Below are 21030 nucleotides of genomic sequence, written 5' to 3'. Positions count from 1 at the left end.
ACTTTAAATATGTTTGTGTGTCTTCCAGATAAAGTCTTTATAAATATACTTGACTATTTTATTGAACGAATTTTTTTACAGAAACATAAACTTCTGCCTACACAACATACAACTATTTTACCATCATTTCAAAGCATAAAAATACAAAACTTAAGTTATAAATTGAAATAAATGTGATTTTTGTTTTGTTTTTTTAGCCAATGCTATCATTTAACTCACTCTACATTATGTAGCATTTACCTTTAGTAGCCAGATATTCAGCTTTTGCTATTATTTTAGCTTTTTCTGTGTGTGATAGGAAGATACCAAGAACTTTACGAACAACATTTACAATATTGTTTGATTCCACGTAACCTCTTCCTTGGATGTCTGCTTCCAGAAACGTTTCTCGAAGAGCTGAAAAAAATTGTTTACATTAACACCAGTCACACAGATACAATTTTAGCACGAACATAACCAAATAAGAGACATGTCTGGGAGAATATCTGGCATACTACGGCAGGTCATTAACTAACTCTTACACTTTTAAAAAATTAGGAAAAGTTTTTATTTATTCACTTTTTGTGCATGAAAAATTCAAATTACCACTATTATAAGTCTTAAATGTACCAAGCAAACAAAGAATCTTTTATTATGTCTAATTGATGGAATGCTGCATGTATTTGTAACACTACTTGGTAAATGTATGATACAGATTTGTATATTATTAATGAAGATTTCCCTTCATAAATAATCAATCACACAGAGGATACCCTTTTCATATAAAATGTAAGATCACATGTAAACTCAACTCGTTAGCACCTTCCATGAAATCTTTTCTACTTTTAAAGATAAGGGTTGACCTAAATGGGCCAAAGGTTCCGATTTCACAAATAAAAAATCTTTCTCGAACTTTTTTTTTCTCAAATAAGAAGCTGACTCTAGAAGTTGGAAATAAAAGACCTTTGCAAGTGTATGTGCTGTATAATCCTCAGTCACCTGCAGGTGTTGGGTCTACATTATTATCCTTAAGGGCATTTCCTGTTACCTTTAACATTCAGTCTGTTACATTTCTTGGAATTCTGTCTTGACATTGATTATGAAACTTACATTCCTACCATGTTTTATCACTGCATAGGTTTTGCTGTTACACCCACAAGCTAACTTGTAAAATGAAACGTGAAAGTGAAACTCAAAAGTTCCAATTACGTTCACATCAGTGAATTTTTTACAGCACACACAAAAAATAAGATACTTTATGAGAATTAAAAATCTTAATATTAGATTTTCAAGAGAAAAGTTACTTTAATTTTTTTTCAATTTTCAATGAATTTCATGTGCTCATCTGATTATTAATAGAATACATCAGGAATGTTTTCTTGACAAATCTATGAAGAAAGTTTTTGAATATCTGGAGTATACAAGTATCTAATGCTACAACTGCATTATTTTATTTTGGGTGAAAGACAAACACACATTTCACATTTAGGCTGTTCATTGAAAAACAAACAAAGTTGAAGGTGAAAGAAAAACTTTGCATACATTAATAACTAACCACCAAACTGATAGTTCACAAACACAACAAATCATCTGGTAAACCATTCTACTGATTTACAAGTCTAGCATGAAAACGACTGGTTTAAGAACAAATCTTTAATATACCAATATCTTAATACTGAAGTCAGAATTTTCAGTTCCTTCATGTGCTGTTCAGATAGACTACATGAAAGCAGGTGTTTAAAGCCCTTATAATATTAAACAGATGAACTATTTTATTTATACAAACAGGGATAATATTGGCAACCTTCCAACTAAAAATAATTTTGCTAGTGTCAAGAGACTTAAAAAAAACAAAAAAACAGTTAAACTGCCCACTAACTCCTTGGGCAAGTGTATGAAGTTTTAGAACAAATCTATCCAGAGGTTTATAAAACAGTTCTCTCTGCATTATCATTAAATGTTGATTTCAAAAAAACCTAAATCTTTTATCCATTCATTTAAACACATCCCTAATAACCACTCATTCTTGTACACTTCACAGTTTGCTGTCTCCATTTCACAAAAATGAATTTCTGAAAAAGTCAGAGAATTATTTCTATCTTGTAACTTCAAAAACATTTATTATGCATTATTTATAACTACTCTGATCTAGCAGGTAATGGCATCACCTTGAAAGGCCCTACAATAAAAGTTTATTCATTAATAAATCTCATTCAGTTTCTTGTCCATTCTACAATATCCCGAAGAATAAATTATGTTCTACTTTGATGTTTCTCTGCTACATAAGAAACATTCAGAATACTTAGAGAATATTTTACCATAAAAACTTTTACCAACTAGTTTAACACTATCAAAAATAAATAAAAATCTACAGTTAGTACAAAAGTTCAAACTAATTAAACTACTTGAAAAAAAAAAACGTAACTAGTAGAAAACTGGATCTAGACATAACCTTAAAACACAAGTCTATAAGATATTACAATCCAAAAGAAATATTAAGCAACATATAAAAAACATTGGAGAAATACCAGAAACATCTCATTACTAAAATACTGACATTTTAGTATTCAACAAATAATGTAAGATGTCACACTCGGAAGTTATTGTTAAATGATAAACTTACACAATTTATAAACTTAGTTCTACAGGAAAGATTAAATTAACATTTATATACGTCAACTACATATACACTGGGCATGAAGGCCAAAGCAGTGTATTAACAATAAAAACTACATTCTACACTTGTTTTATAGGAAAGAAACCCATCAATTATCCATCATCCAAATGTAACATGATACATAATTGACATGAAAACCTTGGTAACTGATAACTTTACATCTGAATATAATGTGTCAATTTCTTTATGACAGTTTCATTTATAGATTCAATTTTAAAAACTCAAGTCTTGCTCTGTTTGATAATATTGTTAAAACAGCTTACTTTTTCAATGAAGAAAACCTTTGAGAGATTAATTATCTTCAACTGGCTTTCAGTAGAAATCTTTATAAATTATTATTTAAAAACTGACTTCATAAGATGATGTATACAAAAGAAAATGTTAAAAACAAGTTTTGTATTATGTTGCATTAGAAAAAAGAAAATCTGTAGATTTCCTTTCTCTAAAAAATAAACAAGTGTGGAAAACTTGCTTATAATTTTATACTTGGGTTTTCTCTACTTGTGTTAATATAGATGACAAATGAAAGTCGGAGGACCTTGGTTTATTATTGGCTAAACATGTAGAATTTTATTATCATCTGTTTTAACTAGGAAAAAGATGTGTAGTGGATCTTCTACCAAAAGATTATTCAATATATATCCTTGAACAAAGTAAGAACTACGTAAGCACTAGTAATATTCAAGATGGGAACAGTGAAGTGAAATAAGACACCCTGGCTAGATCTAGATAATATCTGTCCTGTGAATGACAGAAGAAACAAAAAAACAGATTTACTGTTTAACCCTAATTCTCAACAAATCCATTAAAATTGGTGAATGTACCAGCAAATTGCACAATAATCAATATCGCACTGATTTTTAAGGGGAAAAACAGACATGGCTAAATAATTACCAACTGGTTAGTGTTATTTTACAAGTAGGAAATTATTAGAAACTAAAAAATGAGCACAAATATTTACACAAGTTTTGTGTCATCACAAATATTCATGATGTGTTTTGACCTGCAAAGTCATCTCTCAAAAATTTGTTTCTTTGTAAATATTACATTTGAGGTAAACAGGTAATGCAGTGGATCTTCATAAAGCTTTTCATAAGATGGTTAAATGGAGAGAAATAGTTGGGTGGTAAAGTTTAGGGAAACACTGATTAAACATAACTAGCAAATTAACTAAATTTGTACATGGGATTAAATCTAAGGTTATTTCAAACTGTACTATGAATGATGTTCTTTTACAAGAAGTTGGGACAATGTGATGAGGTGAACACATGTCTTTCAATCTTAAAATGCCCACAACTTTGTATAGAGGTTCTCAACACTTTATTATTCTCATAACCTTAGAGGTGAAGCTTTAATGGAAAGTGGTGAAGAAAATAGTCTAGACATAGTGAGTTTATAAATTCTTCTATTGTACAAAGCAAAGAAAAATCATCAGTTAACTCTCTAATGTGCTGACTGGAAAACATGAAATATTGTGACCAGTCCTGGTTACCTTAATCAAGAAGTTTTTACTTGTGTGTGTGTGTGTGTGTGTGTGTGTGTGTGTGTGGAGAAGAGCTAAGGATATGGAACCAATAAATCCAGATCACATTTAAAAATAATTTTGTAGGCAATAAGACTAGAAAGCACAAGTTTAAGATATGCAAAACATACATACATAATTCCATTTATGGTAGTGATACTTTTCTAATAGTGGTTGCTGATCAGCTTATAGAATAGTTTGTTTTCTGATTGACAAACTTCAACAATTTAAAAGTTTAAGAGGAAACTGGAAAATCATTTTGCATGTCAGGATTGGTTACAAGAAAAGTAATACATGCAGAAGTTAAATACATTGTAATAAAATGCTATTGCAGCCTCAACTACATACTTAAATCCCATGTCACCATGGTTTTCGACAATAACCTTACAGTAGTTTCTATTGGAAAAGCTTAAGAGTAAGACTGTCACATCCAAAGCATATTACACCTCCCTGCAAACTATCTATGATCCATCTAGTTTAGGAAGGTGATGGTTATCCAGCAACAGTTTCAACAGTACAATTTCAAAATAATCTATAGACACTCAACTTGAACATTATGATGGAAGAGAATGAATACTCATTTCATTCCCCAGCTACTTGAGGTATGCAATGGTTGAATAAGAGGTATGACTGCAAAGTTTTTCCTGGTGAACCCATTTCCCATTGCCCTCATTTCCAGCAAAGATCCTTCTTGAATATGTTGCTTACTGTTTCCTTTGGTATGTGGATGACTTTTTCATTGACCTTGTGTTTGTTAATTCACATCTATTACAAGACTCTGAAGCCAGCTTACCATAAATGGGGTATAACTTACTGTTAGCCAATTTCTAGATGGTCCTGGTGCCCCAAGTTGAACCACTCTCCTTTATTTTCCAATGCTATTATGTATAAAGTGTTGAATTTCTAAGTCCCTGACCTGAACACATCTCTTTCATTTGAATTTATAAATATTTGTTTCAGAAAGGGTTGTTACATATTCTTTCCAAAATCAATCAATTTTGAGTGGCATTTCACTATATACAAAATGCAAAAAAACATGTCAAAATACAGTTCTAATACATGCCAACTTATAGACTCTTTATACCAGCTGTAGATGTCAGTCGACTTGCTAAGTTACAGTGGCCTGGCATGGCCAAGCATGCATAAGGCGTGCGACTCGTAATCCGAGGGTTGCGGGTTCGCACCCGCATCGAGCTAAACATGCTCGCCCTCCCAGCCATGGGGGTGTATAATGTTACGGTCAATCCCACTATTCGTTGGTAAAAGAGTAGCCCAAGAGTTGGCGATGGGTGGTGATGACTAGCTGCCTTCCCTCTAGTCTTACACTGCTAAATTAGGGACGGCTAGCACAGATAGCCCTCGAGTAGCTTTGTGCGAAATTCCAAAACAAACAAACAATGCTAAGTTACATATACAAAATCATTTTTATGTAACATACTCAACCCTTTATATAGTTAGTATGGAGTAAGATGATAGTGAAATATGAGATAGCCTAAATGGGATAAAGTTTTTAACTTAAGAATTAAATCATTAGGAATCGAAAGATCAGACTTGTGTATTTCATACACAGAAACCTGTTCTACATGACAAACCTTTTTTAATCCCAAATCTAAAACTCTGAAATAATTATTATATTGTTATTTAAGATATGATCAACTTCTGATCAAAGCAAACTACCTACACACAACAGAACTGAATATTAATTCGGTAAACAACAACAACAAAAATATATATATATATATACAGGGTGGCCCGTAAGTCCCTATCCATCCATATTTTATTATGTTATATTCAATTACACATGCATTATAAATTTGTTTCTCTTTTTCAGAGAAATATGGCCAATGTTAGCCCATTTACACATGAAGAGCGTATTGTGACAAGTACGTGGATACATGAGCGCAAGAATACTGGTGACACCCTGGATACATAAGATATATGGATGGGTAGGGACTTGTGGGCCACCCTGTATACACACACACACACACACACACACACACACGAGTAGTTTACTATAACATTCTTACCAATAATGATTAGAATGTATTACTTCATTAGTTGGGTGATTCGGTTGTTATCAATATTAGTATCTGTAAGTTAAAGTTTTCACCACTGATTACCATATATCTTTTATTTTAACTTTTGTACGCAAATGTATGAGAACCCCATTACAATTTTATTCCTAAGTTTATATTTTTTCATCTGTTAATCATACCCGATTATTTATACAGGTCAATAAACTAGAAAGTTTAAAAGTAAAACAAATCAGTCACACTCACTTCGTATCTGTTGTTCAAATTGATAATCTACTCTTTTATGCTAGGCAGAGATAAATAAACATCACTTTATCAATATCATCCAACACCGACGTAACTATTAACTTGTGACATACAAACACTACCTTAGTCATGTACTACCATTCTTTCCTATTAACATTCACAATAACCCAACTAGAATTCAATTAACAAATCTAAGACAACTCATCCAATGTAACGATGTGATAACTCATATTAACACTGATATAATATTATAGGTTAATTTTCTACACATTCACATAATATCAGCACTTACTTAGTTTACTCTTTCCGTCCTTTCTCAATTTAAATAAAATCCATAAAACAGCTTAACAATTAACATAACACACTAACAACGTACCAGCAACTACATGTAAGATACCACTGGAGTTTTGACTAGAATTATTGGATTTTCTTCACGTCTGGTATTCCTTCAATATTGCTGCTGCCCTCTACTGACTTTACGTGAGCTTGTACAACGTAAATTTTTTTTTCTTCTTCTTCAAGAGAGGCAGAAGTTAATCGAACGCTCGTTATCTGATATTTCTAAAACCCATAACCCATTTACGAAAAGACTAACAGAAGTATTTACGTTAACTGTTATTTCAGTTATACTTCTGACATTCTTCACATTACACAAATTATTTAAAATGCAAAAATAAAAATTTACTAGGTTTCTTTGTGACAAGATCAAATTACACATGTAAAAATCCTATAGAAATCAAATCAACGCTCGAATGATAATAGGTGCCGAAGACTTAAAACTGAGACGATGCTTTGCAAAATGAGATAAAACGTACCCACAAATGAGGAACCATTTCGTGTTTGTAAGTATAGTGATCGTAACATTTCCAAACACATTAAGTGCCGCAAAATAATACCTATGTTTTTATTTTCATGCTGTATCAAATAATTATTTTTGCATACACAATAGATTTGGAAATACTGCATTGTAGAGGTAAATAAGGCCATGGCCAAGCGCGTTAAGGCGTGCGTGCGACTCGTAATCTGAGGGTCGCGGGTTCGCATCCGCGTCGCGCCAAACATGCTCGCCCTCCCAGCCGTGGGGGCGTTATAATGTGACGGTCAATCCCACTATTCGTTGGAAAAAGTAGCCCAAGAGTTGGCGGTGGGTGGTGATGACTAGCTGCCTTCCCTCTAGTCTTACACTGCTAAATTAGGGACGGCTAGCACAGATAGCCCTCGAGTAGCTTTGTGCGAAATTCTAAAACAAACAAACAAACAGAGGTAAATAAATTTCAGTAAAAAATTACTGATAAAGAAATTCAAATATCTCAAACAAACAAACAAACAGAGGTAAATAAATTTCAGTAAAAAATTACTGATAAAGTAATTTCTTACAACCTGGCTGTTATTTGTGAAGATACTGTTATTTGTCTAATATTGGAAAGAATTGAGGAAACAGTACGAAATAATACTGAACAACGAATATCATGAGGGCACTTGTCACCCCTCTATTGTGTGAAAATTAACTGCAGCAGATTACAATCACGTAATAGAAGTTTACATTATGGCTGACAGTTCTCCAACCAATTTGAAATTGCCAAACTAGTGCAAAATCTATACAAATACAGTCAGCCATACAATGGTCAATAAACATCTAATGCCCAACATACTTTTCCAGCATGGTCAGATTGTTAGGGCGTTCGACTCGTAATTGGAAGGTTGCGGGTTCGAATCCCCGTCACACCAATATGTTCACCCTTTTAGTCGGTGGGCCTTGTAAGGTGACGGTCAATCCCACTATTTGTTGGTAAAAGGGTAGCCCAAGAGCTGGCGATGGTAAATTAAGGACGGCCAGTGCAGACAGCTTCACGTAGTTTTGCGCAAGATTCAAAAACAAGCAAACAAATAATGTTCAACATGCGTGGTTATCAACAGACAGGGCTCATCGGAGTGAGCTGCCACGGGAAAATGCATTAAAGTCGATATTGTTTGGTCGAGAATACTATACCTGAAAATTCTCAGCAATGCTCTTTGTTTAGTGGAAGCTGATACAAAATTCTGAATACAGGACGTGAAATTGACACTTAATTGTAGAAATACTCTACTTCTAAAATATATACTAATGTTCGCAACAAATTAATTCAACGTGAATCGAAGTTAGTTTAATAATGAACAACAGAAAGACAACAGCAACAACGAGCACGTGACACGTGAACGGAAAACTGCTTTTTCTTGATATCCAAATCAGCAGATTAGATAACCACTTGACGGCATTATTTATTGAGAAAAAACAAACATATTACACACTTGATTCCACATATTTATTCTAAATTCCTGAAAACGTAACCTTACACTCAGTCTTTTCATTAGAGCATATAATAGCTGTTCTAAATATATCTCTTTTCATATCGAAATAAGTGCCTTGCACAACATTTTAATAAACAACGGCTATCCCTTGCATTTTATTCAAGCCCTAACACGCAAGTTCCTTTTCCAAAAAAATTAAACCCGAAAAGGAACCATACACTGTTGATAAATACCCATTAAATCAGATCGTTCCTTTTTTTAGGTGAGCAAACTTTTACACTGAAATTACAAATTTTAAGAATAATTAATATTTTTTATCCACAAGTTCAACTACAAGTGATATTTAAATCACTTTTCAAAAATCTGTTCTAATTTAAAGACCTACTCCTGTGTGTGCCAGGGTTGTATATAAATACACATGTGGTGGCTGTAATGCATTGACAAAAACTATACACCAATTACACCTGTTAGCCTGCAACCATGTGGTGTATGGTTCAAAACTGGTAAACATTATCAAATCCACCAGACTCCACAGTTCACTCCCATAATGAAAACACCAATCACCCGTCTTTATTACGAATTTATAAGAGTCATGCCATCTGGATCATCCAATACTAAAAGACAGTTTAACTGTTTTAAATGAACTCTCAAATTTAGATAACACTATTTCACAACAATTAAGTCTGTTCTAAATACCTGTACAATATTGTTACATTATCCTATACTTTGTTTGTTCGTCCGTCTTTTATTTCATCATTTTATTCTGTATTTTAACTACTTTTATAGAATGTTCAAACCTCTATAAATGTTTGTATCTATTAAGCTACCCTGTTCAGTATAGCTTGCTGAAAATGGAATATATGCATTCCGAAACGTCCAAGAATTGAATGTTTGTTACTAAACATGCACGTGCCAAATGTTTGTTGTTGCTACTGTTGTTCTGCTGTTCATTATCGTAATGTTAAGAATTTTAAAATAAGTTCTTTACGAAATAGACACTAGTCTAATACAAATCTTGCACATGACAACGCTGTAAATAGTTTTACAAGCTGTCTCGAGAATGCTGTGATTTACACTAGCTTGAAGTTGTCCTAGTGAAGGTGTAGCCGCTCCAAACCTTCTACTGAAAGGAGGAAGCCAAACTAAAAGATGAAATGGAGACAGGACCACAAACACTGGCATGAATAAAGCTGGAGATATGACCTGTTTTTACTGATGATTTTACGTTTGAATTTTCTCCATCAAGCAATGAGAGTTTACTCGATGGTGAAGAGGAGGACAACATTTATAGTGAATCATAGTGAGAGGTCGACAAAGGTTTAAGACTAAATCTCGGCCACCAGTGTTGGTAATATAAACAAAACTGATGGTAACCTGACTACTTACCACTACGGCAGTCTTTGATCCAGGGACAAGACTTATATTCCAGCAAAACTATGATCTCAAACCCATAGCAAAGGTCAATGGATCACTCAACATTGATTGCCCTGTATGAGGTTCCAGTATAAATATTTTGAAAATGTATGACCTTATGTAAAATTTTAGAATGTCAATAGGCGAATTAACGACTCGGTTGAGGTTGTGGGGAATAGTTGTTTGCTTCTCATTAAAAGTAAGTATCTACAATGGCCATACTTGTGCTTTGAGTAGTATGGACAATATAGGGCATGGCCAAGAGTGTTAAGGCGTGCGATTCGTAATCTGAGGGTCGCGGGTTCGCATCCCTGTCGCGCCAAACATGCTCGCCCTTTCAGCCGTGGGGCGTTATAATGTGACGATCAATCCCACTATTCATTGGTAAAAGAGTAGCCCAAGAGTTGGCGGTGGGTGGTGATGACTATCTGCCTTCCCTCTAGTCTTACACTGCTAAATTAGGGACGGCTAGCGCAGATAGCTCTCGAGTAGCTTTGTGCGAAATTCAAAACAAACAAACAAACAAACACAATGTATTGTATGAAAACGAAATCTAATACTGTATGTGAATCAAACAGCACGCATTCAAAACTCGTGCAAGTTTCAACTTTGTTGCTATTCCTTTGTATTTTCGCTCATAATACATTCTATCATTAACAAATTAACCATCTAGTTTACTTTATTCATTGTTCATCTCTTCTGTCTTTGAATTGCTCGAATATTTATTTTTAAATTTTATATTCATAGAATTTTACATTTCCTCTGAAGTTCTTATATTAAATACAATCGATTTCACGTACAAATTGAACTTCATGTACGGTACAGTCAAAGAAACTAATTGTTTTTTGGGATAGTTGTATTATATCCAACTTTAACTTGCGTGTGTGAGAGTCCTCTAAGAAGCCTTATGAGGTATGTGTGTGTGTGATACAATTTGTTGATTAGTCAGCACAAAGAGAATTCAGAAAATGAGTAGTTCTGGTGCTTTTAACAAAATTTTGTTTCAGTCTTCGAGGATATACGATTAGCCTGTCTATTATTCTCCAAATATTTAACCTGCTGATTGTGTGCTTAATATGAATTTCAAGCAAAACTCGTTTACATGTGTTCCTTTAAGTACTTAACTTAGCTTTTCATTCGAACACGAACTGTCAATTTATTTTAAATTCAACTCCATAATGTAACAGCTCTTCATTAATCTGATAAAAGTTCATTCACCTCCCGTCTCTTTGAAAAGAGAGTTTTTATTCAACCTCACGCCATATACTGTCTTCTTTTTACATGCAACAATCTATTTCACCAGTTCTCATTTCTTCTGAAACAAGGCAGCAAATAATTTCCCTTATCCTTCTCCAAACAGAAGACTATCTACCATTCGAAGACCACAGTCAAGATAACGAACCAGGATCTAGTTTTCGTGGATGTGCGGATAATTATTCAATTCCTCTTAAACTGTTTTTGTCTTCTGATATGAATTTGATGACAATGGCGGAAAGCTACCGAGAAAGGTAAATTACCTTGGATGTGGTGAGGTCACTGGGAAATTCTGTACAGTGAGTCAGGTAGGTGAACATCATTTACTGCTGAAGTCTAAGACTGGGAGTTCCCTGGAAGCAGCAGATGGCCATACTTACTTCCTAACAGTGTAGTCATCCTTACAACCTATGAGTCAGTCAGAAACATTTCCGTGAGGAAGATGCCATGTACTAACAAGAAGTTTCTGTTTTGGTTCTGATACTGTTGCCATGGCAATGTGTCGCTCAAGTGATAACAAAAGTACTGATTCGATGTTCTACAAATCAAATTCTTCTTTATAGGAGTTGATGCCTATATTATCATTAGGTACAGTCATTTAACTTAAATGACATGACACGAGTAAATTGTCTTTATTACAATCAGCAAGAAGTAGATAGATCCAAAAAATTTCACCTTTGAATGTTCGGGTTTCAATAAAGCTATATATTTAGATCACTTCATTTGGTGGTTTTGACAGCTAGGCACTTAGAATTCATTGACGCAGGATTCAATAGGTGTTAAATTTAGAAGTTATATTACACTAGATGCAGAGGGATACTTGGAGCCCAATAAACTGAAAGGGAAGGTGTTTATACGGTAACTTCAACCAAGTACATGAAATTTGATTGTGCAGACTATGATGACTTTATACAGTCTGAATGACCGCTTGTCACATAGTATTGTTTTGTTTCTTTAGCTGTGCTGCTAATGAAAATAAGAAAGTATTCTGATACACAGAAAAAGTAAGGAACTGCAAGCTTATCCAGTACAAACGATTTTAAGCTTTGTAGAAAATGAAGTTTAACGTTCTTAGTGACAACAATGATCACGTGAGCCTAATTGTCAAAACTCTCAGACCAAGTATCAGTATTTTAGGGTTAAATGTCTTGTACAAGTTATCTGTGATGAGAGAGACTTTACCGGAATAACTGCAGCTCTATGATGAAACTAGAAAGTGTTGAACAAAACACCGCTAGTGTTCTACGTTTTTAAACGAACACAGTTTCAGTTTGCACTTCAACTAATATTGTGACTGTTAAAACAAACAATTCAGGCTTGCTCAGACACGTTACTCCTACAAGAGCAAGATACATCTCAGTTGTTTGAGAACCAAAGCGAACAAGTGGTTCAGATAATGACCGTGCTTGATCATTGCCAGTAATGTATTTCAATGTTCCATGTTCATTTTAGTCAAGTGAAAACACTACTGAAAGTCCACGTATTTTAATTTCCACTCAAAAACAAATATTTCGATGCCTTGGAAAGGCTTTGCTGAAAGACAGAACTAACATTACCGTCAACAGTCCAGATGGCTCGTATGAGTTTTGTGCCTTATGTCTTTCAGTCTTAGTAGCTGGCTGGTTATTTTTTACTGCTAATGGCACTCACATTACCTGTGTTGTAATGAATCAGGGCAGTCTTGTTTATATTGATAATATACAAGCGTTTTGGTTGCACATTTTTAACTGTAATTGAAAGTTTGGTACTGGTATTTCATTCCTCAAGACAAACATATATGAAACTGTAACCAGAGACATATTGTGTCATATGAATGAACGTAGAGTTTGTTAGAAATATACTGAGTAGGGATGAAATGTTTAATGTATAGATGCAGTTAAGATAAAAATTGGCTCGAGCCAAATAACAAGAATATTAAAATCTTCTTTGGTTTTTCATTACGTAATAGATATTTTGTGGACAATTTTTTTTACGGTATCATTATCACTTTTATTATAAAAAAAGATAAAACACATTTGAATGGATTGATTACTGTTAACACTTACATTTCTAATTCGTGTTTGAATTGATGGAATGGTATTGACTTATCAAATAATAGTTGTTCCATTCACCCTGGCTACAAATGTTAGTGAAATGCAAACAGCGCTCTTGCAGTTCAATGAATTTAAAATAAAACCACATAATTGTTATGCTGTAGGAAGTATTGTTATATAGTTAGAGGTTAAGTTTTACAGGTCCGAATTTTCCAAATATTACATAGTACATGAATTGGAGGGCATTGGCTAACCTATAGGGGCGTGTTTTTTGGGTTTTTTTCTGGCCAATCCCTACAATGGGTGGAGTACATGCTTACGTAGTTAAGAGGAAAACGATTCACACTATGAAAAAACCCAATCGGCAAGTTTTAATGTTAATTTTGGAGACTAACATTGGATATTTTTGGATCCCTTCCCGAGATTGGATATAGTTATCATTACAACATCAAGTACTACACTAAGCAGACTGGCTTATATGTTGGTTCACCTACTAGAAGCCAGGGGAGATCCATTCTGACCAAGGAGTAGCAGGTTAAGATGACCTAGGAAGGTCGAAACGTTGTTCTCTCCTTATCAGTAAAAGTGTTAATACCCATACCAGTCGTTCCAGGATACATTTTTAACTGTCTTATCTGTTAGTGGGAAATAAATGGATCTGTTCTTCAGCTAGAGTGCTGTTCTTCCGATATCTGAGAACTTACAGAAACAACATTGCAAACTGTTAAGGAAAGGTTTTTAATTTCAATGAACGTGTGTAGAAGCCCGCCTAAAACCCTAGACCATAACCAATTATGATGCAAATATGTGAAGCTTTTATCTTCAGCTATACATTGGTTATTTTGAGAAACCGTGAGTGAATAATTGAAGTATGGGTCTCGCCAATCATTCTTCTGTGAAGCACGAGGTTATGACCTCTCTCGCAATATACGGATCGGTCATGACCTCACTGCTTTTGTCTCTTCAACTTTGAACTACTGCATCAACCAGTTTTCCTCTTAGAAGTGACCAATTAAATATTTAACTTCGTGCTCGCGTATGTTAAAACTCAAGTTAAACCATAGAATGCACAGTAAAAATCAGTTTGTAAATATATTGATAATGACCACTTAAAGATTTAACATTACTTTTTGTTTAGTTCATTTATGTACACATTTTAACTCGATCATAGTTAGTGTTAGCTTTCGTATTTGTAATATTTTATACTTTATCTAATCAGTAACTGAAACCGTCGGAACCTGGCGAAACCACATAATTATGGAACTGCGGAAAACAAGGACAAACACACTTTTCACGAATATTTAATCTATTGTTGCCGATGGTGACTTTCGCTAATAAAGTCACCATCAAGGCGAAACCGTGGTGGTAGTAAATTAAATATTTGTGAACAGTACATTTGTCCTTGTCTTCCCCCAAATGTGTTTTAAACCTTACTCGATCATAAAAGTTGTTTCTTTTATGTTTTGTTTGCTCGCAAATCTCCGTCAACACCACAACCCTTTCAACGCATGCTCATCATTATTGTTTGTCTGTTTATAAATTTCGCGCAAAGCAACACGAGAGTTGTATGCGCTAGCCGTCCCTAATTTAGCAGTGTAAGGCTAGGGGGAAGGCAGCTAGTCATCATCACCCACCGCCAACTCTTGGGCTACTCTTTTTTTGTTGTTAAATCAACGAATAGTGGTATTTACCTATACTTTATAATTATAACGCCCCTACGGCTGAAAGGGCGAGCATGTTTGGTATGATAGGGATTCGAACCCACGACCCTCAGATTACGAGTGGAGCACTCTAACCACCTGGCCATGTCGGGCTTGTCTCTGCATTTCTCTTTATTACTAACTGGATACATATAATACACATCAGTTTTCCAATAACGAAAATATTTTATCATAACTGAGCACAACGTAGGCTGTTAAGTTTTTCTTAAATATGAGGAGTAGAGCCAATTACAAAAGTAACAAAATAAAGTTCAATAACAAATCAGCTGTGTTCTTCATACAATATTGGATGCTCTATAGAACATTTACAAAACAAGCAAAAATATACAGAGTTTGCCTTAAGTAAACTCGTTACAACTCAAATACAATCATAAAAAGAATACAAACTTTCAAATGATTTGTATTACAAAGTGCGTAAGGAACCTTTGATGATACACCCCCCCCCCCTCCTTTTACGACTGTTTTCACGGTACATCACTCACTGTAGCATGAAGCGTTATGGGTCAAATTCCAACACCACGACAAGAGTTTAAAATCAAGTGTCAAGCCTCTCCAGTAAGAGTCCTTGAAAACCCGTGTTGTACAACCCTTAACGTGTAACTAATCATGTACTTTAAACAGGTTTAGGTCGTATATATATCTTTCGTTTCTATACCAAGCAACTATAAGGACAGTCAAGTTCAAAGACTGAGAACAAAGCTTTTATTCCTGCCCTCTATGGAAGTAGATGTTCATGATAGACAAACTATTTTTATTTCACGTGTAACTTGTGCACTACGAACTTCTGGATTCCTTTTCTATCATTTCCTTTCAGTATATCATGTAGTATACAACACTTGTCCCAACACCCGTTGTAACTTGGACGGTCGAACGCGACCTATTGGTGAATGTACCAACAATACGAATCTGAGACTTCACAGTTCGTGATCTATTATCTAAAACACACCTTCACACCTTTCGGTCGTATTGTAAGCGTAAGGATTAAATCACACTATTCTGTAAAACAAAAGTTGTCAAGGAAATGTTGATGTTCGTTATTACTTATCTGTGTGTCATTTAGTCTCAATTCAAAATTAGAAACGGTTATGGGCAGATAGGTTCTGTATAACACTGCATGAAGGTTTTAAACAAACATTATATATACACACATGAATAAACTACAAAAAGTGAACATAAAGATAGTATGATGCAATCTTCCTACGGATGTTTGTTTTTAAATTTCGCGCAAAGCTACACGAGGGCTATCTGCGCTAGCCGTCCCTAATTTAGCACTGTAAGACTAGAGGGAAGGCAGCTAGTCATCACCACCCACCGCCAACTCTTGGGCTACTCTTTTAACAACGAATAGTGGGACTGACCGTCACATTATAACGTCCCCACGACTGAAAGGGTGACCATGTTTGGTGTGACGGGGATTCGAACATGCGACCCTCAGATTACGAGTCGAGTATCTTAACCACCTGACCATGCCGGGTGGTCTTGTGGCCATTTTCGTAAAATTGATTTTCCCAAGAGGAGGTTCAGTGCTAAACGAAACATCGAGTAGATTTCACTTACAGCTGTACATTACGAAAACTTAAATGAGAGACAGACTCTACAACAGAGACGATTCTAACTTCCATTATGTATTGTGTTCGGATAACACACACAAATCAGCTGAATGAACTTTAAGTTTCTCATCGTAATCAAGCCTGATAATTATGTTTACTAGGGTCACAACAAAATGTCTCTGCTCCTCTGTTTACCAGTCTTCTATAGAAAATATTGTTCTTAATAGTATCACTAGATGTCGCGCTCTGCAAAAACGTGTACCAGAGTATTCCACTGTGTATTCGCACAGTGGAAATTGGGGTTTGGGTAACGTAATACAAATTTAAAATAAAAATGTGAGAAAAAACAAATCCACGGAGCCAGATTGTCTGTAGGGCGGAGACTTGGAGAGAAAAGCTTCTTTGTTCCTTCTAGTTCGTGGAACGCTGTGTCAAAGTTATAACGAAGCCTGTATAATCTAGTGTTAAATATCTTAACATGTTCTAAAGAACAAGGTGGATAAATCTCGAATGCATATCGTCAGGTTTAGCAGTGCAATATTAAATGAGCAAAAAAAAAAAAAACATTACTGAAGAAATAAGCAAGAAAAAATTAGATACTCGTAAATTTAGGGGTGTTAAACGAGTAGCCCACGTGTTTATTGGATGACAGAATAATATCCCAATTCATTCAGTTACCATTCAACACAGTTTATTTTAATCACGAATACTGCCTTACATTTCATGGCGTCATCTTTTCGTAGCAATACGTGTCCTAATTTATTGTATCGTTATAAATTTATTTGTACATATATTTAATTCTAGAGCTCTGCTTGCATATTTAGAGTTTGAAAATATCCCACGAAGGGTCAGCAATAAGTACGAGACCTATACAACTAAAATTTGGATTTCGACACCCACGATTAGCAGACCATAGATAGTCCCTTGTACAACTAGGTTTTTAACAACAGACTCAGTCAATTCAAGTCAGTTAGCTGCTGTTAGTTATGAAAGTTAAAACATTAAGTTTGATCGTAATGTAATTAAGTGTTAATTTTTTTTAACAATCTAAGGAGAAAAAAGCTAAATTTATTAAATTTGGATAATTAATTATAAATTAAAATCACGGGTTAAGTGTATATTTTCTAGCGCAAAACTGCTTCATGGTTTGGTTTGTTTTAAATTTCGTGTAAAGCTACACGAGGGCTATCTGCGCTAGCCGTCCCTAATTTAGCAGTGTAAGACTAAAGGGAAGGCAGCTAGTCATCACCACCCACCGCCAACTCTTGGGCTACACTTTTAACAACGAATAGTGGGACTGACCGTCGCATTATAAATGGTGAGCATATGTGGTGTGACGAGGATTCGAACCCGCGACCCTCAGATTACGAGTCGAATACATTAACCACCTAGCCATGTCAGGCTACTGTTTTATGAACTATTTCTTCTCTATCCATCGTGTAGTTCAGACCTAGAATTTTAGCCTTTTAAAATTTCAAACTTAGTTTAAAACCATCTGGACTGCCATATAAAATATATTGGTTTTATAATAAAATAAAAAACAAAGTTTATTTTAGAAATTCATAAAATAAATAAAGATAGAGGAACATTTTTCAGAGTGATTCGATTTTTTAAAAAAGTTTACGTTTGAGGTTTTATGCTTTAATAATGACGTAAATAGTAAACTAAAACTACGATGCACGTATACAAGAAATAATGTGTAAAACTCAAATGAAGTAAATCTCATGAGAATTTTAAAAGAAGAAAGATTATTATACACACATGTAGATAATTCAAAAATAATGGAAATATAATCGGAAAGAGATATAGGGAGTGTGCTAGATATAAAGAGCTACCTGGCACTCTCCCTATATCTCTGGTCTATATGCCGCTTTTCAGCTATCCAGAGCATCAAGAAGTTAAAAACTGACGAAAAGCCCAAACAAAGATTTCTTCTTTCATTCATTATCGCCTTTCTTCAATAGGCCTAGCACCTACCTAGATCAAACAACAACTGTAATTTTATCATCTTTTCATGGAGCAAAACAGTTTACCATCTTTGTCAACCTCTTACTATTATTGTAGGAAATATTAACAAAAAAGTCGTAACACTAATGTAAACGATGTTATTAACCCTTGAATTTAGTTTGTTGTTTTTACAAAAATTTGGTGTTCCATTAGATAGCTTAAATACAGGGTGAAAGGAATAACAGAAACAACCAATAATACCTTAATATTAAATTACTGTAACTTGTAGAATACTCAATGCTCTGTACATTGTACCATCGAAAGCCAACCCCTATATAATGCAGGATTAAAAAACAGTCAAAACACACACAGGTTATCAGAACCTACAGTTGTTCTATCTCCAGTGTATATGCCGCTTCTCAGCTATCCAGAGCATCCAAAGTCGAAAACTGGCGAATAGCCACCCCGAGATTTTTCACTCATTATCATCTTCCTTCAATAGGCGTAGTTCAAGCAATAACTATAATTTTTTATCATCATTTCATAGAGAAAAAAAAACTCTACACAGTGTTGGACTACCTATTTTATTATTATTATTCTACGCAAAACTTACAACGCTTTATAATACACCACATAAACCAGTAACCCATGTACGCCATCTTACAAAAGATAAAAACAAGTATTGGAAAAACTATCGCTAAACTAAAATAAACAAAAAATGTAGGGCTAGCTAGTGAGCTTTAAAAAAGAGAGAAGGGCCAACCAAGACAGAGTTGGAGGTGGACATCTCACTTTATCGGCTGTTGATCACATAGCAGACTATGCTATCTCATCTTTACATTGACATTACAATGTCTACATTAGTGCGAAATGATATAGAACCAGAATTTCCAGTCATAAAATGTTACCAAATTATGACATCGTCATAAAAGTAGTGTTTTAAAGTTAACTAAAAGAAAGGTATCATGATGAAATCCGAGATTCTATTCAAACACGAAGAGTCTCTGCTGATCATAATGTTATTTTACTTTCAGGTACTAGCTGCTCTGTTGATATAAATAATTAAGTATAAAGAATAGTAAAGGATGGGTTTGTTTTGTTTTGAATTTTGCGCAAAGCTATACAAGGGCTATCTGCGCTGGCCGTCCCTAATTTAGCAGCGTAAGACCAGAGGGAGGGCAGCTAGTCATCAACGCCCACCATAAACTCTTGGGCTACTCTTTTACCAACGAATAGTGGATTAACGGTCACATTATAACGCCCCCCACAGCTGAAAGAGCGAGCATGTTTGGTGTAACGGAATTAAACCCGCGACTCTCAGATTACGAATCGAGTGCTTTGACCACCTGGCCATGCCGGACCAATAGTAAAGGAAGGTAAAACGCTAAAATAAACTCCAAGTCAAAAGGTAAAGACGGAAAATTATGTAAATAACCACAGAAAGATATTTTAAGACTATGCAACCAAGATATTAAAAGGCACGAACGTATTTCAGTTTCTTGATTTTAATCATTTCATTTCAATGTTCATTTTGGTAACAGGTAAAGCTAGTGACGTGGCAGAGAAAACTGAAAATAAAATAAACATTTACTTTAAAAATGTGAAAACTATAATGTAAAAAAGAAACATAATACATCAAACTCTCTTTGGAGATTGTATAGTCAGAGTCCGAGTGCATATAATTAGATTAAATAACGATTTTTTAAAATTAGAGATAGGAGAAAAAAATCACCTTTAAATATTTTATTTCTGCGAGACTACATACTTTTAGGAAAGAGCTTGCCAATCTGTAAAAAGTTTCACCAACTAGTTTTATTTCTGGAATAATATATGGCAAGAGTGATGTTACCTACGCGCAAAGTGCATAGCCGAGTTTTATAGGACTCCAATTTAAAAATGTCGCCGGGTCTTAAAGGATTAATGGTGGAAATATTTTGTTGGATTGCACATATTTGAATTTGGCTTGCCATATCTGAAATCTAAGGCACTACAAAAGGACTGCATCCTTTATTGGTTTGGTCCGTTTTAATTCCGCGCAAAACTACTCAAGGACTATCTGTTCTAGCAGCCCCAGTGAAAGGCTAGAAAGAAAAAAACTAGTCGTCATTACTTAGAAACTGAGTATTTTTTGCCAGCGAATAGCGAGATTGACTATTATATAATGCTCCCACAGCTAAAACGGCGAGTATGCTTGATGGAACGGGGATTCGAACCCGAGCACCCTAACCTCTTGGCTATGCCAAGCCTCCTTTTATTAGAATAGGATAGTTGTTGTTTTTGTTCACATTTCCATAGATATTTCGATGTTAGAATTATCTAAAAGTCGTCGAATTAATGTAATTGGAATGATATTTATATTTGATTTA

The 21030-nt window shown here is 34.6% G+C and overlaps 1 protein-coding gene across 10 annotated transcripts in view; it reads right to left on the bottom strand.

Moving 5' to 3' along the window:
• Positions 1 to 21030, bottom strand: part of LOC143237366 (neuronal-specific septin-3-like) — a 71687-nt gene that overhangs the window by 27901 nt on the left and 22756 nt on the right. For 3 of the 10 annotated variants that reach the window (XM_076476531.1, XM_076476539.1, XM_076476538.1), the window contains one exon: positions 241 to 396. The exons of 3 other annotated variants lie outside the window; for them this stretch is intronic. In XM_076476531.1, coding sequence (XP_076332646.1) covers positions 241 to 396 — 156 coding nt within the window. Of the gene's footprint in view, positions 1 to 240; positions 397 to 6749; positions 6967 to 21030 lie in introns of those variants that run through there. 4 more of the 10 variants (XM_076476537.1, XM_076476536.1, XM_076476541.1 and 1 more) reach the window with 4 other exon arrangements.

Source organism: Tachypleus tridentatus, chromosome 13 (genome assembly GCF_004210375.1).
Source record: "Tachypleus tridentatus isolate NWPU-2018 chromosome 13, ASM421037v1, whole genome shotgun sequence".
In the NCBI taxonomy this organism is placed as follows: domain Eukaryota; kingdom Metazoa; phylum Arthropoda; class Merostomata; order Xiphosura; family Limulidae; genus Tachypleus; species Tachypleus tridentatus.
The sequence above is the reverse complement of the archived record's forward strand: the minus strand, read 5'-3'. Positions and strand labels throughout refer to the sequence as shown.